Raw genomic sequence first — 23573 nt, forward strand, 5'->3', positions numbered from 1 at the left:
TAGAAAAAAAAACTATACTTCAGAATTGAACAGTATTCTACTTATATATTTTCAGAAAAATCTGTTTAAAAGTTCTATATTAATTCCTGTCCTTATAAACATCCCACAAAAACTCCACATAAGTGGATGAAAACAATTACATGGAAGGACACAATTCCAGTTACCTTTTTTTATATAAAGTATGTACTATATGAGCACTAAACAAACTGCACATCACACTCAAAACTCTGGAAGAAAGCCACTCAATGCCTTCTCTGTGCCAGCAGCCTAGACATCACCTGGGAGATGGTAAGAAATACAGACTCTCAGACCCCACCCCAGAGCCACTGCATCAGCGGGAGCCATCAGTTAGCTCTCCAGATAATTCAGATGTACACTTGAAGACAACGGTTGGGAGGCAGGACACATGTGTGCCAGAATCCCCTGGGGACGTGCTGAAAATACACCTGCCAAGGCTGTCCCTGGTGGTCCAGGGGACCTGGAAGGAAGGGGCAGAGGCATATGTATTGTAAAGAAGCTTCAGGGTGGAGGTGCCTGGCTGGCTCGGTCGGAGGCGTGTGCCACTCTTGATCTCAGGGCCATTAGTTCAAGCCCCACGTTGGGTGTAGCGATTACTTAAATAAAAACTTAAACACACAAACAAACAAACAAAAAAGCTTCAGGGTGATTCTGAAGCAGCTTCCTGGTTAAGACATCATCCTTTAAAAAGATTTTAACCAAATCTCGAACATGTTCATCATTATACCCATACTATTTACGCAGGCTGTTTCATACCATGGGTGCTGGTGCCAGATTAGAGACTGTGTTCTCACTTTCCCCTACTAGGTAGTGTCTGACAGACTAAGCTTACAGAATTTCTTCTCTATTCAAAAGAATGAAAATGACTCTCCACTGAGGTTTTAAAAATAATTACCTTCTTGTTAGGTAACAGATTCCATAGAAGGTCTGAATGTTTGTTTCTTTTCCAATTTGATGCCATAATGCCACCAACCCCCTTCCACTATCCTAATAGCTCCTGCCTAGATTCTTAAAATTTTTTCTTCAAAGTACATCCAGTAATTGTTACTTTGTTGGTAAATACTACATGAGAATAGGTTGCTTTTAATATATATTCCAACGTGTATTTATTAAAAGCAACCTGTTCTCATGTGTTACCAACCACTATTTTACTGGTTATATGTATATAATTTCTCTTTTAAATAAGCAGGCTATATACCAGTTGGCCTTGTTTTTTCCTTGAAGTATAATTTCCATGAAGACTATACTAGAAAAAAAAAAGACTATACTAGACATATTTACTAAGCTTCGTAAAATTACTTTAATTCGGCATATGGTCCTACCTTCAATAAGCACTAGGCAAAAAACAGGATTTGTAATTATTATGCTTGTAATGTTAAACTCAAGATAGTATTTTGGGGGGTGATTTTGTTTTGACAAAGGTAACAAGAAAAACATAAACCTTTCATCTTTAACTAACAGAAACAAATTGTGACCTGGTTGCTTATTTTAGAAAACAGATTTATTTAACACACTTCTGACTTCACTCACCTGTTAAATGGATTAATCAATTGCATTTTTCCATACTCCAAATGGCAATGCCATTTCAAGCATTCTTAAAATGTTGAATTATATTCAAAATTAGTATCAATCAATCTCTACCTATAGATAGAAGGAAATATGAGCATAATAATTAAGCCCTTTTTTCCAAGGACCGTGGAGAGAAATACCAAATAATGTCCAGCCTTATACAAAGCTATGAATAACTTTTTGTAGTTAATATTCTAGAATGAGCATTTAAAAGTTCCTTCAAAGCAACTATGTTAGGCACACATAAAGTAATACTACTAATTCTCAAAATGCTTTTGGGTTTTGCTTTAGATCTCTCCAATACAGGGGCACCTGGGTGGCTCAGTTGGTTAAGTGTCCAACTCTTGATTTCCACTCAGGTCATGATCTCAGGCTTCATGAGTTCGAGTCCCATGTCCGCACTGACAAAGCAGAGTCTGCTTGGAATTCCCTCTTTCTCCCTCCCTCTCTGACCCTACCCTGCTCACTGTCTCCCAAAATAAACAAACAAATTTAAAAAACCAAAAAACAACAAACACCTCTCCAATACGCCACATAAGAAAACTGGCTTCACTAGCCAATTGTTACCCATTTTAATTGGGATTAAAAATGGCATTTCCTGGTAAGAACACCAACCTTATTTATCCCCACTTAGATCTAAACTAATTAAATTAATTAAAAAATTAATTCCATCTTCAGTAGAGAGAGCTGTCACTAACGGTATTCAAAGGAATGTATCACAGAAACATTCCAAAATTATCTAAGTGATAAAGAGCACCATACTGGAATAGGGGATACAGCTTCTCCAGTTAAGTATGCTTCCTTTGGATGTGAAACATATGACTAATTTGTTAAGGATCACATGATGTCACTTATAATTTATGCATTATATCCCTTCCTTTCAATCATCTAGAAATAAATAAAATGAAAACAGGTATTTTTCATCATAAGCAAACCTAAATTTCTAGTGGGCAATAAAATCGCATCATTGAAGCAAATTAAATTTAGGGTATTACCTTTATTAAATAAAAAAGTTACACTATGATTTTTATACACTATTGAAAACAATGACTATTTTGTTTATTTGTCTAAAGGCAGCAATACTTCCCACTTCTCTCTTATGATGTTAAAGCTTCAAATTAGGTCCAGAAAATAAATAACAGGGTAGATTTTTCACATTTCTCTAGATTTATCAACTCGAAAGGGATTTCAGAGCATAAAGATAAAATGAGGCAGACAAAAAGAAGACTTGCAGATACTGACAGTTTGTCCTCAGAATTTGGTTAAATTTGGCTTCTTCAAATTCTATACTCCTATCTACAGAAGTAAATTTCGATTCTAGGGCTGGGGAGAGAAGATCATTATTATAATAGTAAATAGCGAATACTTTGGCAAGCAAGAATAAGAGCACAAGTGAAGACATTGATAAATACATTTGGAACATCTCTTTGATGTGGTATGAGCTACAAATCAGAATGAAAGCATTATGGTTATTTGATTGCAGGGTCCTGGTGGGCATTAACAATATAGCCAACACATCTACCTTCTACAGAAGTATAAATTCATGAAAAGAGTAAGTCAAGCAAAGCGGTGGGGGAGAATAAAACACAGGAAAAAACCATAAATTTGAGAACATTCTCTCTTTTTGTCTGAAAAAAACAGGTTCCCTGAAGCATGGAAAGTATTTCTCAGTGGGTATGCTTCTATTCTGTTATCAGGGGAGGGCTTAATGCAGATTCTGGCCAATCATAAACATCTGGCAGCAACGAATCATATTCACTTCGCCATATTCTTTCTCTAATGTACTTGGCCTTGTCCTCAGGTTCTGGGTATCGAAAAGCCATTTTGTTAGCATACAGGTATTCTGTAACCTGAAAAATAAGTAAGATTACTGTGTAGGCTCTGAATATCAACCTGATTGAGAGAAAAGGTACTATTCAAACACAGAGAAATGAATTTAGAAGAGTGACGTTTTTCTTTTTTCAAAATAACAAAACAACATTACTTTGACTCATTTCAAACATTTGGAAACTATTAAAAGCTTAAAAGATGAAATAAAAATTATCTCCAATCTCACTGTAAGTCTGATGTGTTTTAAAGTCACCCCCCTCCCCAATTATTGGCATTTCCTTCATACTTCAATCTAACAAATAGTTTTAAGCTCTACTCTGTGTCAGTCAAGTCGACCTACTTGGGTGGCCTGCCCAGCCCATGTCCTTCTCCCTATTTTCAAATGGGGTGTAGGAGACTCTATTTCCTACCCACAGGTGACTGGACTCCAGTGAAAACCTAACCCACAATGAGCCAGGTAGTTTTTGCTCTAGAATCTGGATTAAGAGACACAGAAATTATTATAAATCAGGTGTTGGGCACTGAACTGTAAGGTCAAGTAAAGTTAGGGCTGGGACTTACACATGGAAACTCACTACCACCATCATGGAGTGCCAACCATGTTCTATGTGCTTTACATGGACATTTCATTTAATCCTCACAAGAATCCTAGGAGGTAAGTACTGATAGTATTATTTTCATTTTACATATGAGGACACTGAAGTATGAGGAGTTTAAGTAACTTGCCCAAGACAGTTAAAAGAGAGCTGAGTTTTAAACCCAAAGCATTCTGATTATAGATCCCAGGTCCTATACGGTTAAGCTAGATTACCTCCCACGTCACTTGGCTTGAATGGATTTCTGGTATTTGTAACCAAGTCACACACCATGACTGGTGATGAGGATAAACGCTCTGAGCCTCAATTTTGATGTAAAATGAGGTAGTACAAAAAGCTTCCTCACAGGATATAGCACAGTGCCTGTGAAATAGTCAATTCTCAAGTCAGGGTTTCATTTTAACTTAAAAAACAATGTAGTGGCAAAGAGTAAAAAAATACTTAAACAATTATGCCTTTCTCCTCCTAGTCTAGTTCCCATTCTAAATGGTGATCATTATTGAAGTTTATTTCAGCTCTCTAAGAAAAAAACTTAACAAAAACGGAAGGTTATTAAAAATAAGCTTTCATCCCAGGGGCTCAACCTTCCTGTATTTTGTGATGAAAATATGTTTCAATTATTTTCTGGTCTATTGTAAGAAACATATTTGTACCCACGGAAAAGACCGGGGCAAGGCAGGAGATCAGAGTGAGTTCTCCTTGGTCAGGTAGGCATGCAGTAGGTGACTGGTAGCTATAAAGAGATGCTCAGTGGCTGTGGGTTGGGGTGGGGGACAGAAACAAAGCACTGCCTAGTCTCCTGATCCCTTGTTCTTAAAAAGGGAAGCCTCAGTGAAGGAGAAAATTCTCTACTCTAGGGAAGGGGAAGAGACATGATCTGGGGGCTGTACTCCTGTGCCAACTCCTAAACACAGGTATCTCCTATTTCATACGACCTTCCATCTGGGCACGACGGTAACCTCTTGACTGACTGATACGTTCCCAAATCTTTCCCACGTGTAATATCATTCTATGAATTCTAAAGCTGAACTCTTGCCATCCTAGTTCTGGGCTCTAAAATCCTCAGTTGTTTTGCAACAGTAAGGTATTCAGACTCTTTAGTCTGGCATTCATGTATCTGTACAAGCTGGCCTTAAGATAACTTTCAAATCCTGTCTTATGCCATTTTCCTACCTACACTTTAGATTCCAGCTCAACTGGAGTGGCTGTTTTTATTTTTTAGGATTTTATTTTTAAATAATTTCTACACACAACCATGGGGCTTGAACTCATGACTCTGAGACCAAGAGTCACACACTCTACCGAATGAGCCAGCCAGGTGCCCCTGGATTGGCTGTTATTTCTTAAACATATCATCCTTTACTCTAATTCCCAACCTTTGTTTAGTTTATGAGTACTAAAATAATGCAAAAATAACATTTATAGTCAAAGGGGTAAAAATCTTAGGATCATTAGTATATAGTCAAAAATGTGGTTGATAAATTCCGCATCTAATCTTGATGTTTAAGAAAATTTTAGTAATCTGGGAATGAAGCCTACTTCTTTAAAAGGATGAAAGAATATTTATTTCAACCAAAAGCTAGTATCACATTCAATATTAAAATATAAGGATGTTCTTATCAACTGAGTTGCTTAAAACTGATCTTAAGGGTAAAAAAAAAAAAGAGCAATACATATAAATTAATAATACAATTGCTTGCAATTGATTTAAAACTCAAAATTCCAAAAGAGTTAATTAAGAGACCATTAAAAGAATAAAAACTGGGGACGCCTGGGTAGCTCGGTAGGTTAAACTTCTGACTCTTGATTTCAGCTCAAGTCATTATCTCCAGTTCGTGAGATGGAGCAGCACAGGGCCCATTTGGGATTCTCTCTCTTCCTCTCTCTGCCCTTCCCCGACTCAGACTCTCTCTCTCAGAATAAATAAACTTAAAAAAAAAAAAGAATTAAGATTGTTCAACCGACTAGTTATCAAGTAAATTCATAAAAATTAATACCTCCCCTATATGGCAGAAATGACTAGCAAGGAAACAGATATGGAAAGAAAAACTTTGTTCGTTATAAAGAACCCAAAAATTTAAATATCCAGGAAAATAAGTATTCAGCAATGTACCACATTTATAGAAGAAAACAACAAAATGATATTGAAAGACTTAAAAAAAAGAAAAAGATTGTGGTGAGTGAAAAGAGACACTGATGGGGAAGAAGAGTCAATACTAAAAGACAACTGTACCAATTTAATTTATAAGTATGATAGTTTCATACGTAGTTGCAGGGTTTTCTTTGAACTCAAAAACTGATCGAAAAATTCATCCAAAAAATGCACAGTTTAAACAAATCCTAAAAAACCATAATGATGGGAAGGAACTATATAGTATAAAATAATACATATTATATATGCCACAATAACAATTATTTTTCTTAAGGTTTTAAGACTGTTTTTAAGTAATCTCTACGCCCAACTCACAACTGCCAGCTCAAGAGTCTGTGGGGCTCAAACTCACAACCGCCAGATCTGGAGTCACATGCTCTACCGACTGAGCCAGCCAGGCACCCCACATACCACAATAATTTTAACAGTGCCTAGTAATAGGCCAATACAGTCAGCAACAGACTCTCAAGATATGAGGACTGTATGTTAATAAAAGGACCATTCTCCATTAATTGGTGCTGGGGCAACTGGTTAACTACTCCGAAAAAAATGTTTCTCTCACATCATATTCTAAAATAATTCTGAGGGGTTAAAAAGTTTTATGTCATTAAAACACGCAGGTAGATATTTATATGATTTTGGGAGTGGGGGAAGGCATTAACACCCATAAAGGGTGAAGAAACAATCCACAGAGTAGACACATCATTCCATAAAAAAAACTTTTGAAATATGGCATTCCACAAGTTAAAATAAATGGCAAACGGGAAAATACCTGCACCACAGCCAAGAGGAGGATCACGACACTTAATATATACAGAGCCTTTATAAGTTAGTATTAGAAAGAAAACAACCAGTACAATATAAAAACAAGCAAAAGTCGAGGTGACTAGGTGGCTGAGTTGGTTAAGCGTCTGACTTTGGCTCAGGTTATGATCTCACAGTTCATGAGTTCGAGCCCTGTGTCAGGCTCTGTGCTGACAGGCTGGAGCCTGGAATCTGCTTCGGATTTTGTGTCTCCCTCTCTCTCTGCCTCTTCCTCCCTCCCTCCCTCTCTCAAAAATAAATAAACGTTAAAAAAGGTTTTTAAAAACAACGAGATATAATTCTCCACCTATTAAGTATCTATGATTAAAAAAACACTAAGTATTGGCAAAAGTGTGGGAAAACAGATGTATTTCATATCTAATATGTACAATGTAAACTGATACTTTTTTCCTGAAGATATATGATGGTAATTCATATCAGAAGCCTTAGCATAGTAATACTTTTTGTTCTTATGATTAGACATTTATCTTACACAATCACAAATGTGTGCAAAAATTTATCTAAGGATGTTCATTACAATATTTCTAACAAAATGAGAAATGCTTAAAGTCCAAAAATACAGAAATGGTTAAACAAATTATGATATACCAACAAAGAGAACACCATGCAGCATTATTAACAGTCATATAGGAGAATTACTACTGATTTACATGGGAAAAGGTTTACAATATACTTAATGGAGAAAGTGCAGTGAAGAACCAATTATAAAAACAGTTACAGGTGACTGCATGTGTGTGCAGATGTATGCATGTGTTTGGGAAGAAGAAAGACTAGAAGATAACAAATCCAGAATAATAATGTGGGTTACATCCTGGCAGAAAGAATATGGGTCACCTAAAATTTCTTCTTTGTACTCTTGAAATGTTTCAAACTTGTCTCTGTAAACTTGTGCTACTTGCATAAGAATACGCCATTAAAATTTATGTGAGGAGCTATAAATTAATACTTACCTTAATAGCAATGTTAATAGAAACTTCCTGAATATCAGCAAGTGGTGGGTAAAGTCTCCCTTGAGCTAGCTCTTTATCTGTCAATTGATTTGCCAGTGCCTGAAGAGAAAGACAGCATTTTACTTTTGTTTAAATAACACAGAATAAGGATCTAATAAAATGGGAAAGGGGTTTGGGGAGCAGTAAATCATACAGGTATCATAATTCTCCTTACTTTTATCAGGAATATGCTTAAAGCACTGCAGAAATTAAAACTGTTCACCACTAAACAATAAATAACCAGATTTAAAGGCTTATTGACAAATTCTTCTTAACACATACAAAGTTTGGCATAATTACAACAGCTGCTATGAAAACAGACATTAAAATTTGTATTAACACGAGTTCTTCAAAACTCATATTGCAGTCTGGCGCTCCAAAAGGCCAGCACACTCCAAATAAACCAGTATTTGTCCATTAAAAAAATGAAGGTGCCATAGTATATCACCTTCAGATGTATATACTACATATATATGTATATTCACTACACATACACACACACACACACATATACATACTATACATGTACTATACAGGTACAGTACATGTCACAAGTATGAAAGGATTCGTAACTTGCAATCAAACATCTAAAACATCATGATAAAAATGAATTTTATGCAAACGTAGATGGGCAAGTCACAAAATCAACAGATGAAGAACTTCCTTTCCATTCATAAGGCGGATTTGACCCATTCTCTATCTCTCTGATTTTAATTAGGATCCATTCATCTTTATAACTCATCCTTTATAAAACAGCCAAACAATATTTAGTATGTGTGCTGCCGAAGTGAGCACTGCCAAACACTATTTAAAGCATTTACCTTTGCAGCTTCTAGGAAAACATGGTCACTAATATGCCGGGTATTACAGAGAATAACAGCTAAAGCCACACCTAGAAAACATTATAAATAGTTTATTTAGTAAGGTCACTTTTCAAATTACGAAAGGAGCCAAATAAATTCCCACACTTAAAGCAAATTAATGGTAACCCACTTCCCCCAGACGGACCCCCAAAACAAAGCAGCCAAGAGAAAACAGAAATCTGAGAGTTAAAAATCAAGTGATCTTTGTTAACTGTTACAATTCTTATTTACCAGAACAATTTTAGAAATAGCAAATGGCTTTTCTCAATTTAACAGTTAGCAAAATTACAACGCATACAATTCATCAACACTTGTTACAAGAAACATCAATCCCCAGCCCACCTCTAAACACCTTTCCACTTCTTAGACGTTACTATGGACTTCTATAGAGGCAATTACTTTCCATTCTTTTAGTTGATTATTTTAATGTTTCTCTCTCTCACTCTTCAACAGCTTGCTTGAATTTCTCCTGACTGACTTCTGAGTTTTAGAGATCACTGATTCCTTCCTGCAGGAAATAAGTGTGTTGGCTTTCCTTCACATTTCCAGCCTCCTCCCTTCTTCCCACATGGTTAGGGCACAACTTTGGCTGAACCAATATTGTTTATGTTATTAGGACTTCATAAGTGTTACTTGCAGCTGAGCCATTATTAACACCCTGTCATGATTATTTCTCCTCTCCTGCATAACCTTTTGTTTTCCCTGAAGTTACTGTCCGGCTGTTCTCCTTGTTTTAGATTTTCTGTACTTAAAATCACTTCATCCTGAAACACTCATTCAACTGCCTAAATCATGAAGTGTTTCAGCTCCTGGACATAGTCTCTTCTTTCATCCTCTAGAAGAAACCTGTGCTGAAGCTCCCATCTGGTATGGCTGCTATGCATCCCAGACACAGAGTTGGCATCCTGGAAAAACCCCGATTTTCATGGGGACTCCCTTTGCTTCTGAGTTCACTTCCTAAATCCCACTTCTTCCTAGTTGTTTGTTACTTCTCTTTTTGGTAGGATACATTCTCCTGTAGTTTTCTGAAGATGCTCCCTCTCCTCTCCCCTCCTTTTTTCTACTACTTTCTATTTATTTGATAGCTTCTTTGGGTTTACAATTCTAGTTTGGAAATAATTTCCTATCAGAATTGTAAGCATTATTCCAACACCTTCTAGCTGCCAGCTAGATTGAGCTGATTGAGAAATCAGTGCCAATTTGATTCTTGATCCTTTTCAGTAATTATCTTTTAGCTGCATCTCAGGAAGTATCAGGATCTTTTTTCATACCAAATGCTCTGTAATTTCCCAGCGATGTGCCTTGAGGTTCATGACTTTCACACACCACGTTTGGCACTCAGTGGGAGGGCCTTCCTATCTAGAAACTTGGATCTTTCAGTTTGGGGAACTGTTCATGAAGTTTTTCATAATTTTCTTCCCTCCATTTATCTGTTGTCTTTCTAAAATTTCTATTTTCTGATATTGTACTTCTGGGACTAGTCTGCTAATTATCTTCTTTTATTTTCCACCCCTTGTTCTTTGCTCTATTTCTAAGTGACTTCCTCAGCTTTTTCTTTCTTTCTTTTTTTTAATGTTTATTTATTTTTGAGAGCAAGTGGGAGAGAGGCAGAGAGAGACAGAGACCCAGAATCCTGAGCTGGTTCTGTCCTATCAGCACAGAGCCCAAAATGGGGCTTGAACTCATGAACTGTAAGATCATGACCTGAGCCGAAATCAAGAGTCAAACACTTAACCAACTGAGCCACCCAGGAGCCCCCTTAGCTTTTTCTTATAATCCTTCTGCTATCAAACTTTTCATTTTCAAGCACTCATTTTTGTTTCTAATTAAAAAAAATAAAATTCTGTCTTGTTTCTGGAACATAATATTTTTGTCTCCATTGATAGTTTTTTAACTTTCCTTCTCCCCACCTAATCCCTGCTTCTTTCTAAAAGGCTTTTTTTTTTCTTGTTTATTTGGTCTCTTTTATGAAATACATTGTTCATATAAGAGATTTTCCTCAGCTGATTAGTAATCTTTGAGTGTTTCTCATATGAGCGTTAGGCACTAGAATGATGGTAGCTCTGAGGCAAGGATGGGGTTTGCCCACTCCGAGAATCACTGCAGTGGCTCGGCTTTTAATCACCCTACTTTCTGGCACCTCTGTCCTCAACTGTGTCTGGCGTCTTCCAGTCTAGAAATTCTCAGTTTTATACTATTCAAAAGGTATCCCAACAGTCTTCACCAGAGTGGGGAAGCACAGTTATCTAATTACCCAAGGATGAGAAGAAAATCAGGTGGTTAATAGCTTCCTTATTTAATCCAGCCTCTAGATAATATATATATTTTAGAAAGTAGAGCATTTGTTCTATCTACAGTTAATGCTGTTACTTAAATATCTGGGGCAAGATCTATAGTCTTCTTATATTTTTCTTTTCAATTCCACATTCCTTTTTTTCCTCTTTATTCTGGACTTTCAGATTTTTAAAAAAATTTTTTAAAAATATTTTATTTATTTTTGAGAGGGAGAGTGCAAGCGGGGGAGGAACAGAGAGAGAGGGAGACTCAGAATCCGAAGCAGGCTCCAGGCTCTGAGCTGTCAGCACAGAGCCCCACGCGGAGCTCAAACTCATGAACTGCGAGATCATGACCTGAGCCAAAGTTGGACGCTTAACTGACTAAGCCACCTAGGCTCCCCTCAGATTTTTAAAAATCATTTCATTTCCTCCTCAAAGGTTGTCTCACCATAGCTGGGAAGTTTTTCTAGTCTTCTAGTGATTATCCTAAAATTTATAACATGCACCCGTATGAAAATTCTACGTCAATCTCTAATTTACCCTCCTGACACGAGGCAAGTCCCTCATAACAGTTTAACTCTACTTAACCGACAAGCTATGTATTATTGTTGCTCCTTTCAAGTAAATCTTTTTCCTCTGGCTGCATTCAGTCTTCACTTTGTTGTTGTCTGCTAAAGCCTCACAATGATGTTCCCGGATGTGGCCTTCTTTTTATTTATCCCACATGGGTTTCACGGCGCATCCTGAATATGTGTATTGACATCATCCGTCAGGTTCTAAGAAATTCTCAGCCATGAAGCCTACCAATATTGCCTCTGATTCATTCTCATGCCCATCTTCTAGGGCTTCAATAAACCACATCAATTAAAGATATGCATCTGTTTTTCTATATTTTCCTCTTTGTTTGGTCTCTGGATCATTTCTTCTGGCCTATCTTACCATTTAATTCTCTTTGCTCTAATCTGCTATAAGCCCCATTCACTGAGTTCTTAAAATTTATTTTTCAATGCTAGAATTTAGTGTTACTTGGTTGAATTTTTCGAATTTGGTTTTATCTCCATAAACTAATACTAAGCATATTTGCTTCAGAGCACCTGTTTGATATCTAGAATTCCAGAGTTTTCCTGTTGTTTCTGCTCCTTTTGCCTTGTGCTCTTATCTCTTTACATGAATTTTTAACTGGGAGTGTATTTCAAAATTTGTCAAAGGAACTTGAAGACTAGGGTGGTGTTATCTTGTTCCACAGAAGATTTCTGTTTGCTTCTGCCAGGCACGTGTGGACGCTGGTAGGCCAGAATAAAGGCCTGAGGTTTTCTAGATCATCCATGTGATAGTGCAAATATACCCCTATTCCAAGGTACAGCTTTAGGGTTTCGGCCCACTAGTGGTTCACTAGAATCCCTTCCTTGGCAGGTGCCGGATGCGAACGCTGGTCTTCCCTTTGTGGAAAGTACTGCTTTACTGCTCAGCCCCTTCTTGCTGATCAGAGAGTGCTTCCGGCGTAAGACTCCTTCACATGCTGGTTTTCTGAGCTCTAGTTCTCTCCCTAATCTTGACCCAGAATTCCCCTGAGATCAAGAGTTGCATGTTCTACTGACTGAGCTAGCCAGGTGCCCCACAAAAAAAAAAAAAAAAAAACAACTTTTGAATGAATGAATGCCACAGAAATCCCTCACATTACAGTCAACATTTTGTTAGCCTTTTGACTATTTTCAGGTTTTATTTTTGTTGTTATTTCATCCAGTTATAATTACTGGACTAGGTAATTCAAATATTATTGGAGCCTTACATGTTTACTTGCTTTATAAACAGACTTTGTCTTTTTTTTTTTTAAATCATTTTATTTCTCATCCGTCCTCACCACTTCAAGTTTTTTTTTTTTTTAATGTTTGTTTATTATTTAGAGACAGAGATAGAGCATGAACATGGGAAGGGCAGAGAGAGAGGGAGACAGAGAATCCAAAGCAGGTTCCAGGCTCTGAGTGGTCTGCACAGAGCCCAACATGGGGCTCGAACTCACAAACCTTGAGATCGTGACCTGAGCCAAAGTCGGACGCTTAACCAACTAAGCCACCCAGGCTCCCGTCTTCTTGTTTTAAAGCCCGTTTTTACCACCACTACCAATTTATTTTTACATCTATATTTATAGTGCTAATAATGGTTATTAATAAAGTTAGGACTTTGTAGTGCTGTATAAAATAATCAATTGCCAAATTCCTTACTAGTTAAATAAGATACAGAAAATGACTTTGTTAAAATGAACAGAAAGGTATTCTTTTCCATGTTCTTATGCTTTTATGCCACAGAAATATTGTTGGATAGAACAGATTGATTTTGAATATTATCAAGTTCGAGAAAGAGATCACTGGTGATGGGAGAGTTTCTACTACAGATACTAGGTCTCCAGAGATAAGCAGGGTAGACCTCTAGACATAAAACTGCCACATGGAAGGAAAAGGAGGAAAAGCGCTGGGATATTCACAGGCTAAAAGTCTTTGACAACAGTTGTAACATGCTTGCTTGATGCCAGCCCATGTACACTAAAAACCTACCTGTCATGAAATCTTAGAGCCTGCTCTCAGCTCTTCAGGGAGAGGCCCACAAGGAGAAAGACACACGTACAAGGGAAATTCAGATCAAATCCCTATTTTACTAAACATAGTCTCTCATTAAAATGAATGAACTAAGGATCACCAGGAATTTATAGAAAATGAACAGCACAAAAGAAGAAATATTTAAAAGAATCTTAGCCCTTAGGAGACATTTGAAGGGATACTGCAACCTTTAAAAAAAAAATAAAAGTGGATATTAAAAAAAAGAGTGATTTTAGGACAAGAAAAAGATATTGGGAATAAAAAAGGTATTTGAACCTACTAAACTGATGACATTTGCTATTAAACACTGTTAATTTCATGTGGTTATGATACTAGTACTATGGTGATATTTAAATTAAAAAATTACTTTTTCAGAGATATATACTGAAGTAGTTATGAACAAAATTATATAACATCTCTGATTTGCTTTAAAATAACCCAGTGAGGAACGCACGGGTGGGAATATATGGTTACCTGTTGATAACTGCTGAGGTGTGGGAGACTGGAGCATGGAACTTTGTTCTTCCCTCTGCTTTTGTGTATGTTTGAAAATTCTTATAATAAAAAAGATTTTGGGGTTTTTTGGTTATTTTTATTTTGTTATATATTTGGTTATATATAATATTTATTTTATATTGTTATTGTGTTATTTTATCTTAAGCAGGCTCCACACCCCATGTGGGGCTTGGACTCACGACCCTGAGATCAAGAGGTGCATGCTCTACTGACTGAGCCAGCCAGATGCCCCACAAAAAAAGACTTGAAACATACACTAAAAGTGCTAAAAAACAGATGAATGAGTGAATGCCACAGAAATCCCCCACATTACAGAATAAAAAAGGCAGAGGTGAATATGTGAAATAAAATTTACAACTCAAGAACAATAGAGGGATTTGACCCCAGTCTAACATAAGTTCTGTAAGAGGAAAACAGCAACAATGGAAGGGAAAAATGAGAAAGAAACAAAAAGTTACAAAAAATCCTTTGGAAAAGATATAGTGAACTGGCCCACACACATACATGCATAATAAATGGAAATTAAGCCTAAACCTGGATGCATCCTGGTAAGCTTTCAGAAATCCAAAGAGAAAATTTTAAATATTTTTAGGAAGAAAAAGCTAGTATTGCATGAAGAAATGAGAATCTTAATGACATCAAATTTCTCAACAGCAACACTGGCCACTAAAAGGAGAAATATTTTCAAAGATCTGAGAGAATGGACTTTCAGTCTACAAATCTCTACCCAACCAAACTATCAAGTGAGAAGACAAAATAAAGACATTTTAAGATATGTAAAAACTCGGGAACATTTCATCCATGCTCAATAAAAACACTCAAAAATGCATTCCAAAAAGTGAGACCAAGACAGAAATAGGACACATGCGTATGAGAGAGGACAATAACATGGGGCACAAGAAGTAGTCAACTGTGGAGTAGGATCTAGGAGAAACGAAGAAAGCTAACAGGAAATTAAAGAAAGATTCACTATACTTGACACCTGAAAGACTTTTGAGTTTCAAACATTTTGTAATATAGAATTATGTATTCAAATCATACTTGTTTAGACATAAATGATCTATAATCATGTAATTTTAGAATCAATCCATAGACAAAGCACAGAAAACAACAGAACACAATGTAAAGGTCCAAAAACCCTCTCTACAGTGTAGAAATACTAACTGACCAAAATTGAGAGATGGAATAAGAACAGATAAGAAAGCTAAGTACCAGATTTTTCAACTGTGGCAAACTAATAAAAACGGTCTTGGGGTGGCTGGGTGGCTCAGTCAAAGTTAAATGTCCAACTTTGACTCAGGTCATGATCTAGTGATTCTTGAGTTCAAGCCCCATGTCAGGCTCTGTGCTGACAGCTCAGAGCCTGGAGCCTGCTTCAGATTCTCTGTCTCCTTCTCTCTCTGCCCCTTTCCCACCCACACTTCTGCCTCTGTCTCTCTAAGATAAACATTAAAAAATTAAAAAAAAAAAAAGTCTTCAGTTGTTATCAAAAGGTCTTTAAATATGTTCTATAAAAATAAAGGTAACTACTCTAAAAACTAAAAATAGTAATACAAATTCAGAGGTATAGAGAAGCAGCAAGGTATTAGGAGGTATGTGGACACTACTATATTTTACAGTTGGGAAGTTCATACATACTGTCTACAGCTGGAATCAAGATAAGGGAAGAGAAGTGTATCAGTGATGATGGTAACCATCAGAAAAACTCAAAGCAAACCACTGACAGCGGTTATAGCTGAGAAGTATGATAACGAGGCACCAAGAGAACACATGGGCTCTTTCCATAATTTGGCTGTTGTTGATAATGCTGTTATAAACACCGGGGTGCACGAATCCCTTTGAATTAGTATTTTTGCATTCTTTGGGTAAATACTAGTAGTACAACTGCTGGACCGTAGGGTAGTTTTATTTTCTACTTTTTGAGGAACCTCCACAGTGCTTTCCAGAGTGGCTCTACCAGTTTGCATTCCTACCAGTGGTGCAATGGGGTTCCCTTTTCTCCATATTCTCACCAACATCTATTGTTTCTTGTGTTGTTGATTTCAGCCATTCTGACAGGTGTGAGGTGATATCTCATTGTGGTTTTGACTTGTCTTTTCCTGATGATCAGTGATGTTGAGCATCTTTTCATGTATACATTGGCCATCTTCTTTTGAAAAGTATCTATTCATGTCCATTTTTAAGTTGGGTTGTTTTTTGGGTGTTGGGTTTTATACATTCTTTACATATTTTGGATTCTAACCCTTTATCAGATATGTCATTTGCAAATATCTTCTCCTATTCCATAAGTTGCCTATTGACTGATGAATGGATAAAGATGATGTGATACACACACACACACACACACACACACACACACACACACACACACTGGAATATTACTCAGCCATAAAAAAGAAATGAAATCTTGCCATTTGCCAACAACATGGATGGAACTAGAATTATGCTAAGCAAAATAAGTCAGTTAGAGAAAGACAAACACCATATGATTTCACTCATTTGTGGAATTCAAGAAACAAAACAAATGAGCAAAGGGGAAAAAAGAGAGAGAGAGGCAAACCAAGAAACAGACTCTTAACCATAGAGAACAAACTGATGGTTACCAGAAGGGAGGTGAGTAGAGGGATGGGTTAAATAGGTGATGGGGATTAGGGAGGGCACATGTCATGATGGGTACCCGGTGTTGTATGGAAGTGTTCAATCACTATATTGCACACCTGAAACTAATATTACACTGCATGTTAAGTGCAATTTAGATAAAAACTTTAAAAAAAAAAAAAAAGGAGGTACCAAAGGGAGACAAAGAGGCTTAAATAATTTTAAAACATTCTGTTCCTTCTGCATTTTTATATACCATGTAGTACATTATTTCTGTAATAAAAACAAATTTAATGAACAATATGAATACATTTATAGGGTAAATAAAGCAAGTTGGATTTGCTGAATTCCTTGAATTTACCTGTACAAACATACCAAAATTCTGTAAACACTATTGTTCATTTTATTCTTAAATTCTAAGGAATTTGGAGAACTAGTTAATGTAATTAACTATTGATCTTTAACATAAATAATGGTGGCATTTACCTGGAAAAATATATACATTGTTTCCTTGGCCTGGTGTAAATACTTGCCCGTCATTGAGTTTCACTGGCTCAAATGGACTGCCACTGGCAAACAAACACCTTCCCTGTTAAGAAATAAAACAACTTCAATTTGTAACTTCATTTGGACTAAAATATTGAGGTGAATCAAAACAACGAATCAAAACAAAGTTAAATCCTGTACTAAAACAGACCAATAAATTCTTTGTGAACAGACATAATTTATTATATAACAAAATACTTCCACTAAAATTCTTATTAGATGGGTGCCTGGGTGGCTCAGCTGGTTAAGCGTCTGACTCTTGATTTTGGTTCAGGTCATGATCTCATAGTTCACAGGATCGCGCCCCGCATAGGGGTCTGTGATGACAGTGCAGAGGTTGCTTGGGATTGTCTCTTTCCCTTTCTCTCTGCCCCTCCTCCTGCTTGCTCGCTCTCTCTCTCTCTCTCTCTCTCTCTCTCTCTCTCAATAAATAAATAAATAAATAAATAAATAAATAAATAAATATTTAAAAAATTCTTATTAGAATGATGTGTTTTTTTTTTTTAATGTTAGAGAGAGGCAGAGAGAGAAAGACCACAAGTAGGGGAGACGGCAGAGGGAGAGAGGGAATCTGAAGCAGGCTTGACATTGCGGTTTGATCCCATGACTCTGGGATCATGACCTGAGACAAAATCAAGAGTCAGACACTCAACCGACTGAGCCACCCAGGCGCCCCTAGAATGAGGTTTTATGCATCACACACATTCAAATAAAGTTGAAAACTGCCCATTAATAAACTAAAAATCCTGACACTTCTTTTTCCTTTTAAAATGTAGATGGGCCAACAAATGCTATCCTGAATAATAAAGATTGCTGTAAACACCTGTGAATGAAGTGGAGCACATCAAAAATTAAATTGTGACCACTGACTGTCCATCTGCTGTTTTTTGGCTCTGTTCCAGGTGCTTTCTATGAGTTAACTCAGTATAGCCCGTGTAAGAAACCTTCTGGGATTATCATCTCCATCTCACTGATATATAAAAAAAAAATCTCATAAAACTATGGCTTAGATGTCCAAGTGCTTTGTAAAAAGTCACGCATCACAACTGCAGCAGTTACATTTGAATCCAGACTTTTTTTTTTTTATAACTCTAAAGCCCATGGTCTTTCCATTCTGCTGTAATGCCCGAATTATGCAGTTCACACAAAGGTGTATGGTATACCCACACTATTACCCCAGAAAAATATGGCATGTTGCCTTGTTGAAGAAAAATAAATCTCCAAATTTGTTGTGTCACTTCTAGTACTATGCTCAACAATGGTATACAATGTTACTAGCATATTCAATATTTCTTTAAAAAATTTTTTTAAATGTTTGTTTATTTTTGAGGGGGTGGGGAGGAGAAGGGGCAGGGAGTGAAAGGGAGACACAGAATCTGAAGCAGGCTCCAGGCTCTGAGCTGTCAGCACTCTAACGCAGGGCTCAAACCCACAAACCGTGAGATCATGACCTGAGCCAACATCAGACGCTCAACTGACTGGGCCACCCAGGCACCCTGAATATTCACTATTTCTAAGAGAGAATTAGATGCCCATGAAATTGAAGAGCACCTGAAAGTAAATTTGTAAATCCTTTAAATATCATTTCCCTGTGCCAAATCTTACCTGCCCCACTCCTCCTTGGCAAAAAAACAAAACAAAACAAACAATGATAATCTATCTTGGAATACTTGAGGTATGACTAAAGTAGATCATGTTTAATCAGCTACTTGGATTAAAGAAAAGGAGATTTATAGAAAACTAAACTATCTCCACACAGTAGGATGGACAAACTGACATGGCACCTGAACACTGGGCAGAATAAGAAGCGTTTAGACAACGCTATTGTCTTCTTTTCTCTAGATCTAAAAATGTGTATTATACCGTTATACCAATGGTGTAATGATTATCCTTTGAAGTATAGTGGATCCTCAGATTTAACACTCAAGAATTTGACCCTTTGGATCATATGAGCAGATACTTGTAACTGGGAATATAACCGTGTGGCAGTGTTAAAGAATTCAAAAGAACTAAATCTTAAACAATTTGGATGAAAGTAAAAATTTGTTCCCGACAGCTGTCAGATGACTGAGAACAATGGCCCTCATAAAGACAAACACTGACAGTGAAGATGCGTTTGAAGAGGGTAAAAAGAATTGTTTTATGAAACGTGAGGGCAAGAAAGCAGAATTTATTTATGAATTGACTATTTCTATAATACATCTTTGTACGTCTATGTCACTAAATAATTAGAAAAATAATCAAATAGAAATTCTACAAAGGAAAAATACAATAAAATTAAGAATCTAACAACAGATTAGCATAGCTAAAAAAAGAATATGCCAACTGGAAGATAAAGTCAAAGAAAATCACCAGATTAAAACACAGTATGCAGACAGGATGGTGTATAAACTAATGTAGTAGATATAAGAGATATGGTGAAAAGGTCTGACAATCACACAACTGGAGTCCCACAAGAAGAGAGAGAGAAGGCAGCCAAATCACAGAGATACTGCCAAAAGAGACCACAAGAGAGGGCAGCATCAAGATAAAGAGCTCATAGTCCCAGGGGGAATAAATACAAAGAAAAACACACCCATGCCCAATGTGGTAAAACCCAAGACAAAATGGTATATCAAAAGGAAAACAAATCAGAAAACAAGAGAATAATACCTTCAAAGTGCTAACATAAAGTCCCTGTCAACTTTTACTTCTATGCACAGTGAAAATATCCTTCAAAATGAAGGCAAAATAAAGCAATTATCAAGAGAATTCATCAGACCTACACTCAAGGGAAGTTCTTCTGGTAGAAGGAAAATGATCCAAGATAAAAGCACACACATACAGGAAGGACAAAATGGCAACAGAAGATATCAAAATGTATCGAAATGAATATTTTGTGTTTAGAATCATAATGTCTTTTGGAGTTTAAAACATAGAGAGAGTTAAAATGCACAACAATGGGGCCCCTGAATGGCTCAGTTCGTTAAGCATCTGACTCTTAATATCGGCCCAGGTTGTGTACTCACCATTTTGAGATTGAGCCCTGCAACAGGCTCTGCATTCAGTTGGGCTCTGAACCTGCTTGGGATTCTCTTACTCCCTCTCTCTCAAAATAAATAAATAAACATTAAAAAAAATAATAAATAAAACACACAACAAGACCCACAAGACATGAGGGTATTAAAATGGAAATATAAGGTAATTGCTTTCAAGAATTCAAACAAGCAATAATATCAGAATTTGAAAATCCATGGGTGCATACTGGAATCTCTAGAGTAACCATGAAAAGAATTACACAACAATGTATAACTAACAGGCTACTAGGGGGAAAATCATAGACAAGACCAATTCATGCAGTTGTCATCAGTACCTCTGTAAGTGTATATGCTTCTTCAGCTGTGCATTCAGCCTTTGCTGTAGGATTGCTCAATGCAAATATTACAGGCCTTTCGTTGATATCAGCCATGGCTTTGATTACATCAGGGGTGAAAAGCCGGCCAGCTCCTGCAACTCCTATGACATATAAGGGGGGGGGGGGGAAGAAATTTCATTATAGTTAAAATAAAACAATTCTTATCAACATCATTTCTACAATAGGTTTAATACAACAAAAGCACAGGTAAACTCCCATCACAAAGACAGATTTTGTATAGCTGAGAAAATGCCATGGGAACAAAATCTTGAATCTGAAAACAACAATAAAATTCTAAAAGCTTTCACTGAAATACTCAGTTTGCCCCAAAAATAGTGAATTGCAGGAAAAAAAAGAAGAGTATGAGAGTACCTCCAACTCTAATTAAGAAGATAAAACTTGCTACAACATGGAGGAACCCTGAGGACATTATGCTAAGTAAAATAAGCCAGTCACAAAAGGACAAACACTGTAGGATTCCACTTACATGAGGTACCTAGAGTAGTCAAATTCATCAATACAAAAAGTAGAACGGTGATTGCCAGGGGCTGGGGGCAAGTATTTGTTTAATGGGTATGGAGTTTCAGTTTTGCAAGACGCAGAGTTCTGGAGCCTGGCTGCACAGCAACGTGAATGCACCTAACATATCCAACTGTACGTTTAAAAATGGTTATGATGGCAAATTTTACATTACGTGTATTTTACCGCAGTCACAAATGAATTTTAAAAAGATAAAAACTTGCATCTCAAATGTTAAACTTTCAAACTCTGGTATTCATTACAAAATACCAAAAATTCAGAAGGGATACCAAATCATCTTGACTAAAGCAATCTATTTTCCTGATGGAATTTAATGGCCTTTTTATTAAGCTCCTATACTGTATTAGGCCTCTGGGATATAAAAATGAGTATAACGCTGCTTATAATTGAGAAAAAAAACAAGTAAAGAGAAAATGAGAAAACCTGTAACAGGTGCCAACAAGTATGCAGTGTTAAGAGGAGGACCCGGCCCATGACAGGACGCTGGGGATGACCAAGCAGTGCCTCAGCTGAGTACTCTTCCAGTTCATCCAGTAAAGAGACTTCAATAGTCAAAATAATTAATTTTCAATTCTGTTTTATAAACTGATATGTAATAAAGAGAAATACTGATCTGGAGACCAAAGTTTTAGCACCTGCTCTGTCACTCCTGGATATGTGAAATATTCACAAATCTTGGGCAGGTTGTTTAACATCTCCGTGCTTGTTTTTCCTATGTACAATAGGAATTTATATTCAGTGTTTCTCCATGTGGAAGTGTGTGAACATATTTTTAGGAGTCCGTGAGTTCTAAAATAATTAAACCTTTAAAATTTTTGTTTTCTTGACCCTCCAGAGATAGACTGAATGGACAGATTCTTAGGTTTCCATATAGGGTTTTGAGAGAAGTTGGATGATCTTCAAGATGTCCTCTTGCTCTAAAACAATTATGAGTTCTAATCAACGAAGAAGCTAATGGCCATAGAAACTTACTGTTTGTGACTGGTTTACTATTTAAAATTCTACAGGGCCTCTTCAAGAAAGTGATAAAATTATTTAAAAATTATAGATTCAAATCTTACAGCTGTATACGAAATGAAATTGCTCCTCTTTTAAAAACTTTTACATTTTCGGGGCACCTGGGTGGTTCAGTCAGTTAAGCATCCGACTCTTGATCTTGGCTCAGGCCATGATCTCACAGTTCATGAGTTTGAGCCCCAAGTCAGGCTCTGCACAGATGGCGTGGAGCCTGCTTGGGATACTGTCAATCTCTCTCTCTCTCTCTGCCCCAACCCCTCGTGTTTTCTCTCTCTGTCTCTCTCTCAAAATAAATAAATAAACTTAAAAAAAAAAAAGACTTTTACATTTTCTGCTATGAACTCAGTGCCATTCCGGCATAGTCGGATGTCAGCTATGCAATGCCTGACTTTCAAAACGTACCAAAGCTTTCTGCTTTGTTGCCAATGCAAAGCTTTGACTCTGCATAGGACTTTCTTGGTTCAGTCTGTCAGGTGACCTTGGTCTTTTTTCAGGTTTTGAGTGCAGCGGTCAGTCACACCAACTCTAAAAGCAAAGCATGATAAATCGCACAGCTTCGAGCACTTAAAAGTACAAGCAACATCTGTTAACTGAACTTTACACACTATGACCAAAAGGCTACCACAGAAAAAAAAACATTATATGCTAAAAGCTAAATAAAATGGGTCATTTCATTTTTAGTGCTCTTGCATGATAGTTAAGACCAGCAACATAGAGTTAAGTGATACAATGATTTGTCAACAACTCCACTTACCAATTATAGCTGAAGGCTTGAGTATGTTTACTGCATCTTCAAAAGTATCAGGTATATGCTCTGGGGCTGAGTGAGCAAAGGGCTCCTGATGACTCTCGATTTTAGCTTTTCGTCCCTAAATTTTTGGGAAAAATACAGTATTTTTTAGTAAATGCTTACCGAGAATTAATCGAAAAGACATCATTATGAGTCACATATTGTTTCTATAATACGAATGTCTTTTCATTCTCATTTACTTTCCTCTTCAACCTCTATCTTGCAATTCTATCTTTGCAGTGTCCGCAAAACCCACATATAAAACATAAATCCAATCTTGTCATAATCAGAAACTTTCTAGTCCCTCTCAAAAACTCATTTACTTTGTTAAGTGCTTCTAAATCCAATATGGCACAAAGGCTTATAATACCCTATCCGGGTTAGACGCATTTTGGAATTCAGAATTTTTCACATTTTAGAAACGTATTATGGTAATATAGCAAATATTGCAAATCTTCCC

General features: G+C 36.7%; 1 protein-coding gene across 3 annotated transcripts in view; it reads right to left on the bottom strand.

Moving 5' to 3' along the window:
- Positions 1-2564: 2564 nt before the first annotated feature.
- Positions 2565-23573, bottom strand: part of ME2 (malic enzyme 2) — a 52917-nt gene continuing 31908 nt past the window's right edge. For all 3 annotated transcript variants that reach the window (XM_047086188.1, XM_047086189.1, XM_047086190.1), the window contains 6 exons: positions 23078-23192; positions 20725-20867; positions 17313-17415; positions 8801-8871; positions 7941-8039; positions 2565-3437 (listed from right to left, as the gene is read on the bottom strand). In XM_047086188.1, the coding sequence (XP_046942144.1) occupies positions 3270-3437; positions 7941-8039; positions 8801-8871; positions 17313-17415; positions 20725-20867; positions 23078-23192 (699 nt within the window). In that variant the 3' untranslated portion in view covers positions 2565-3269. The remainder of the gene's footprint in view (positions 3438-7940; positions 8040-8800; positions 8872-17312; positions 17416-20724; positions 20868-23077; positions 23193-23573) is intronic.

The sequence above is a fragment of the Lynx rufus genome, unplaced genomic scaffold (genome assembly GCF_022079265.1).
Source record: "Lynx rufus isolate CCGP_SWC_20201006 ecotype Redwood Valley unplaced genomic scaffold, mLynRuf1.p SCAF_20, whole genome shotgun sequence".
Lineage (NCBI taxonomy): Eukaryota > Metazoa > Chordata > Mammalia > Carnivora > Felidae > Lynx > Lynx rufus.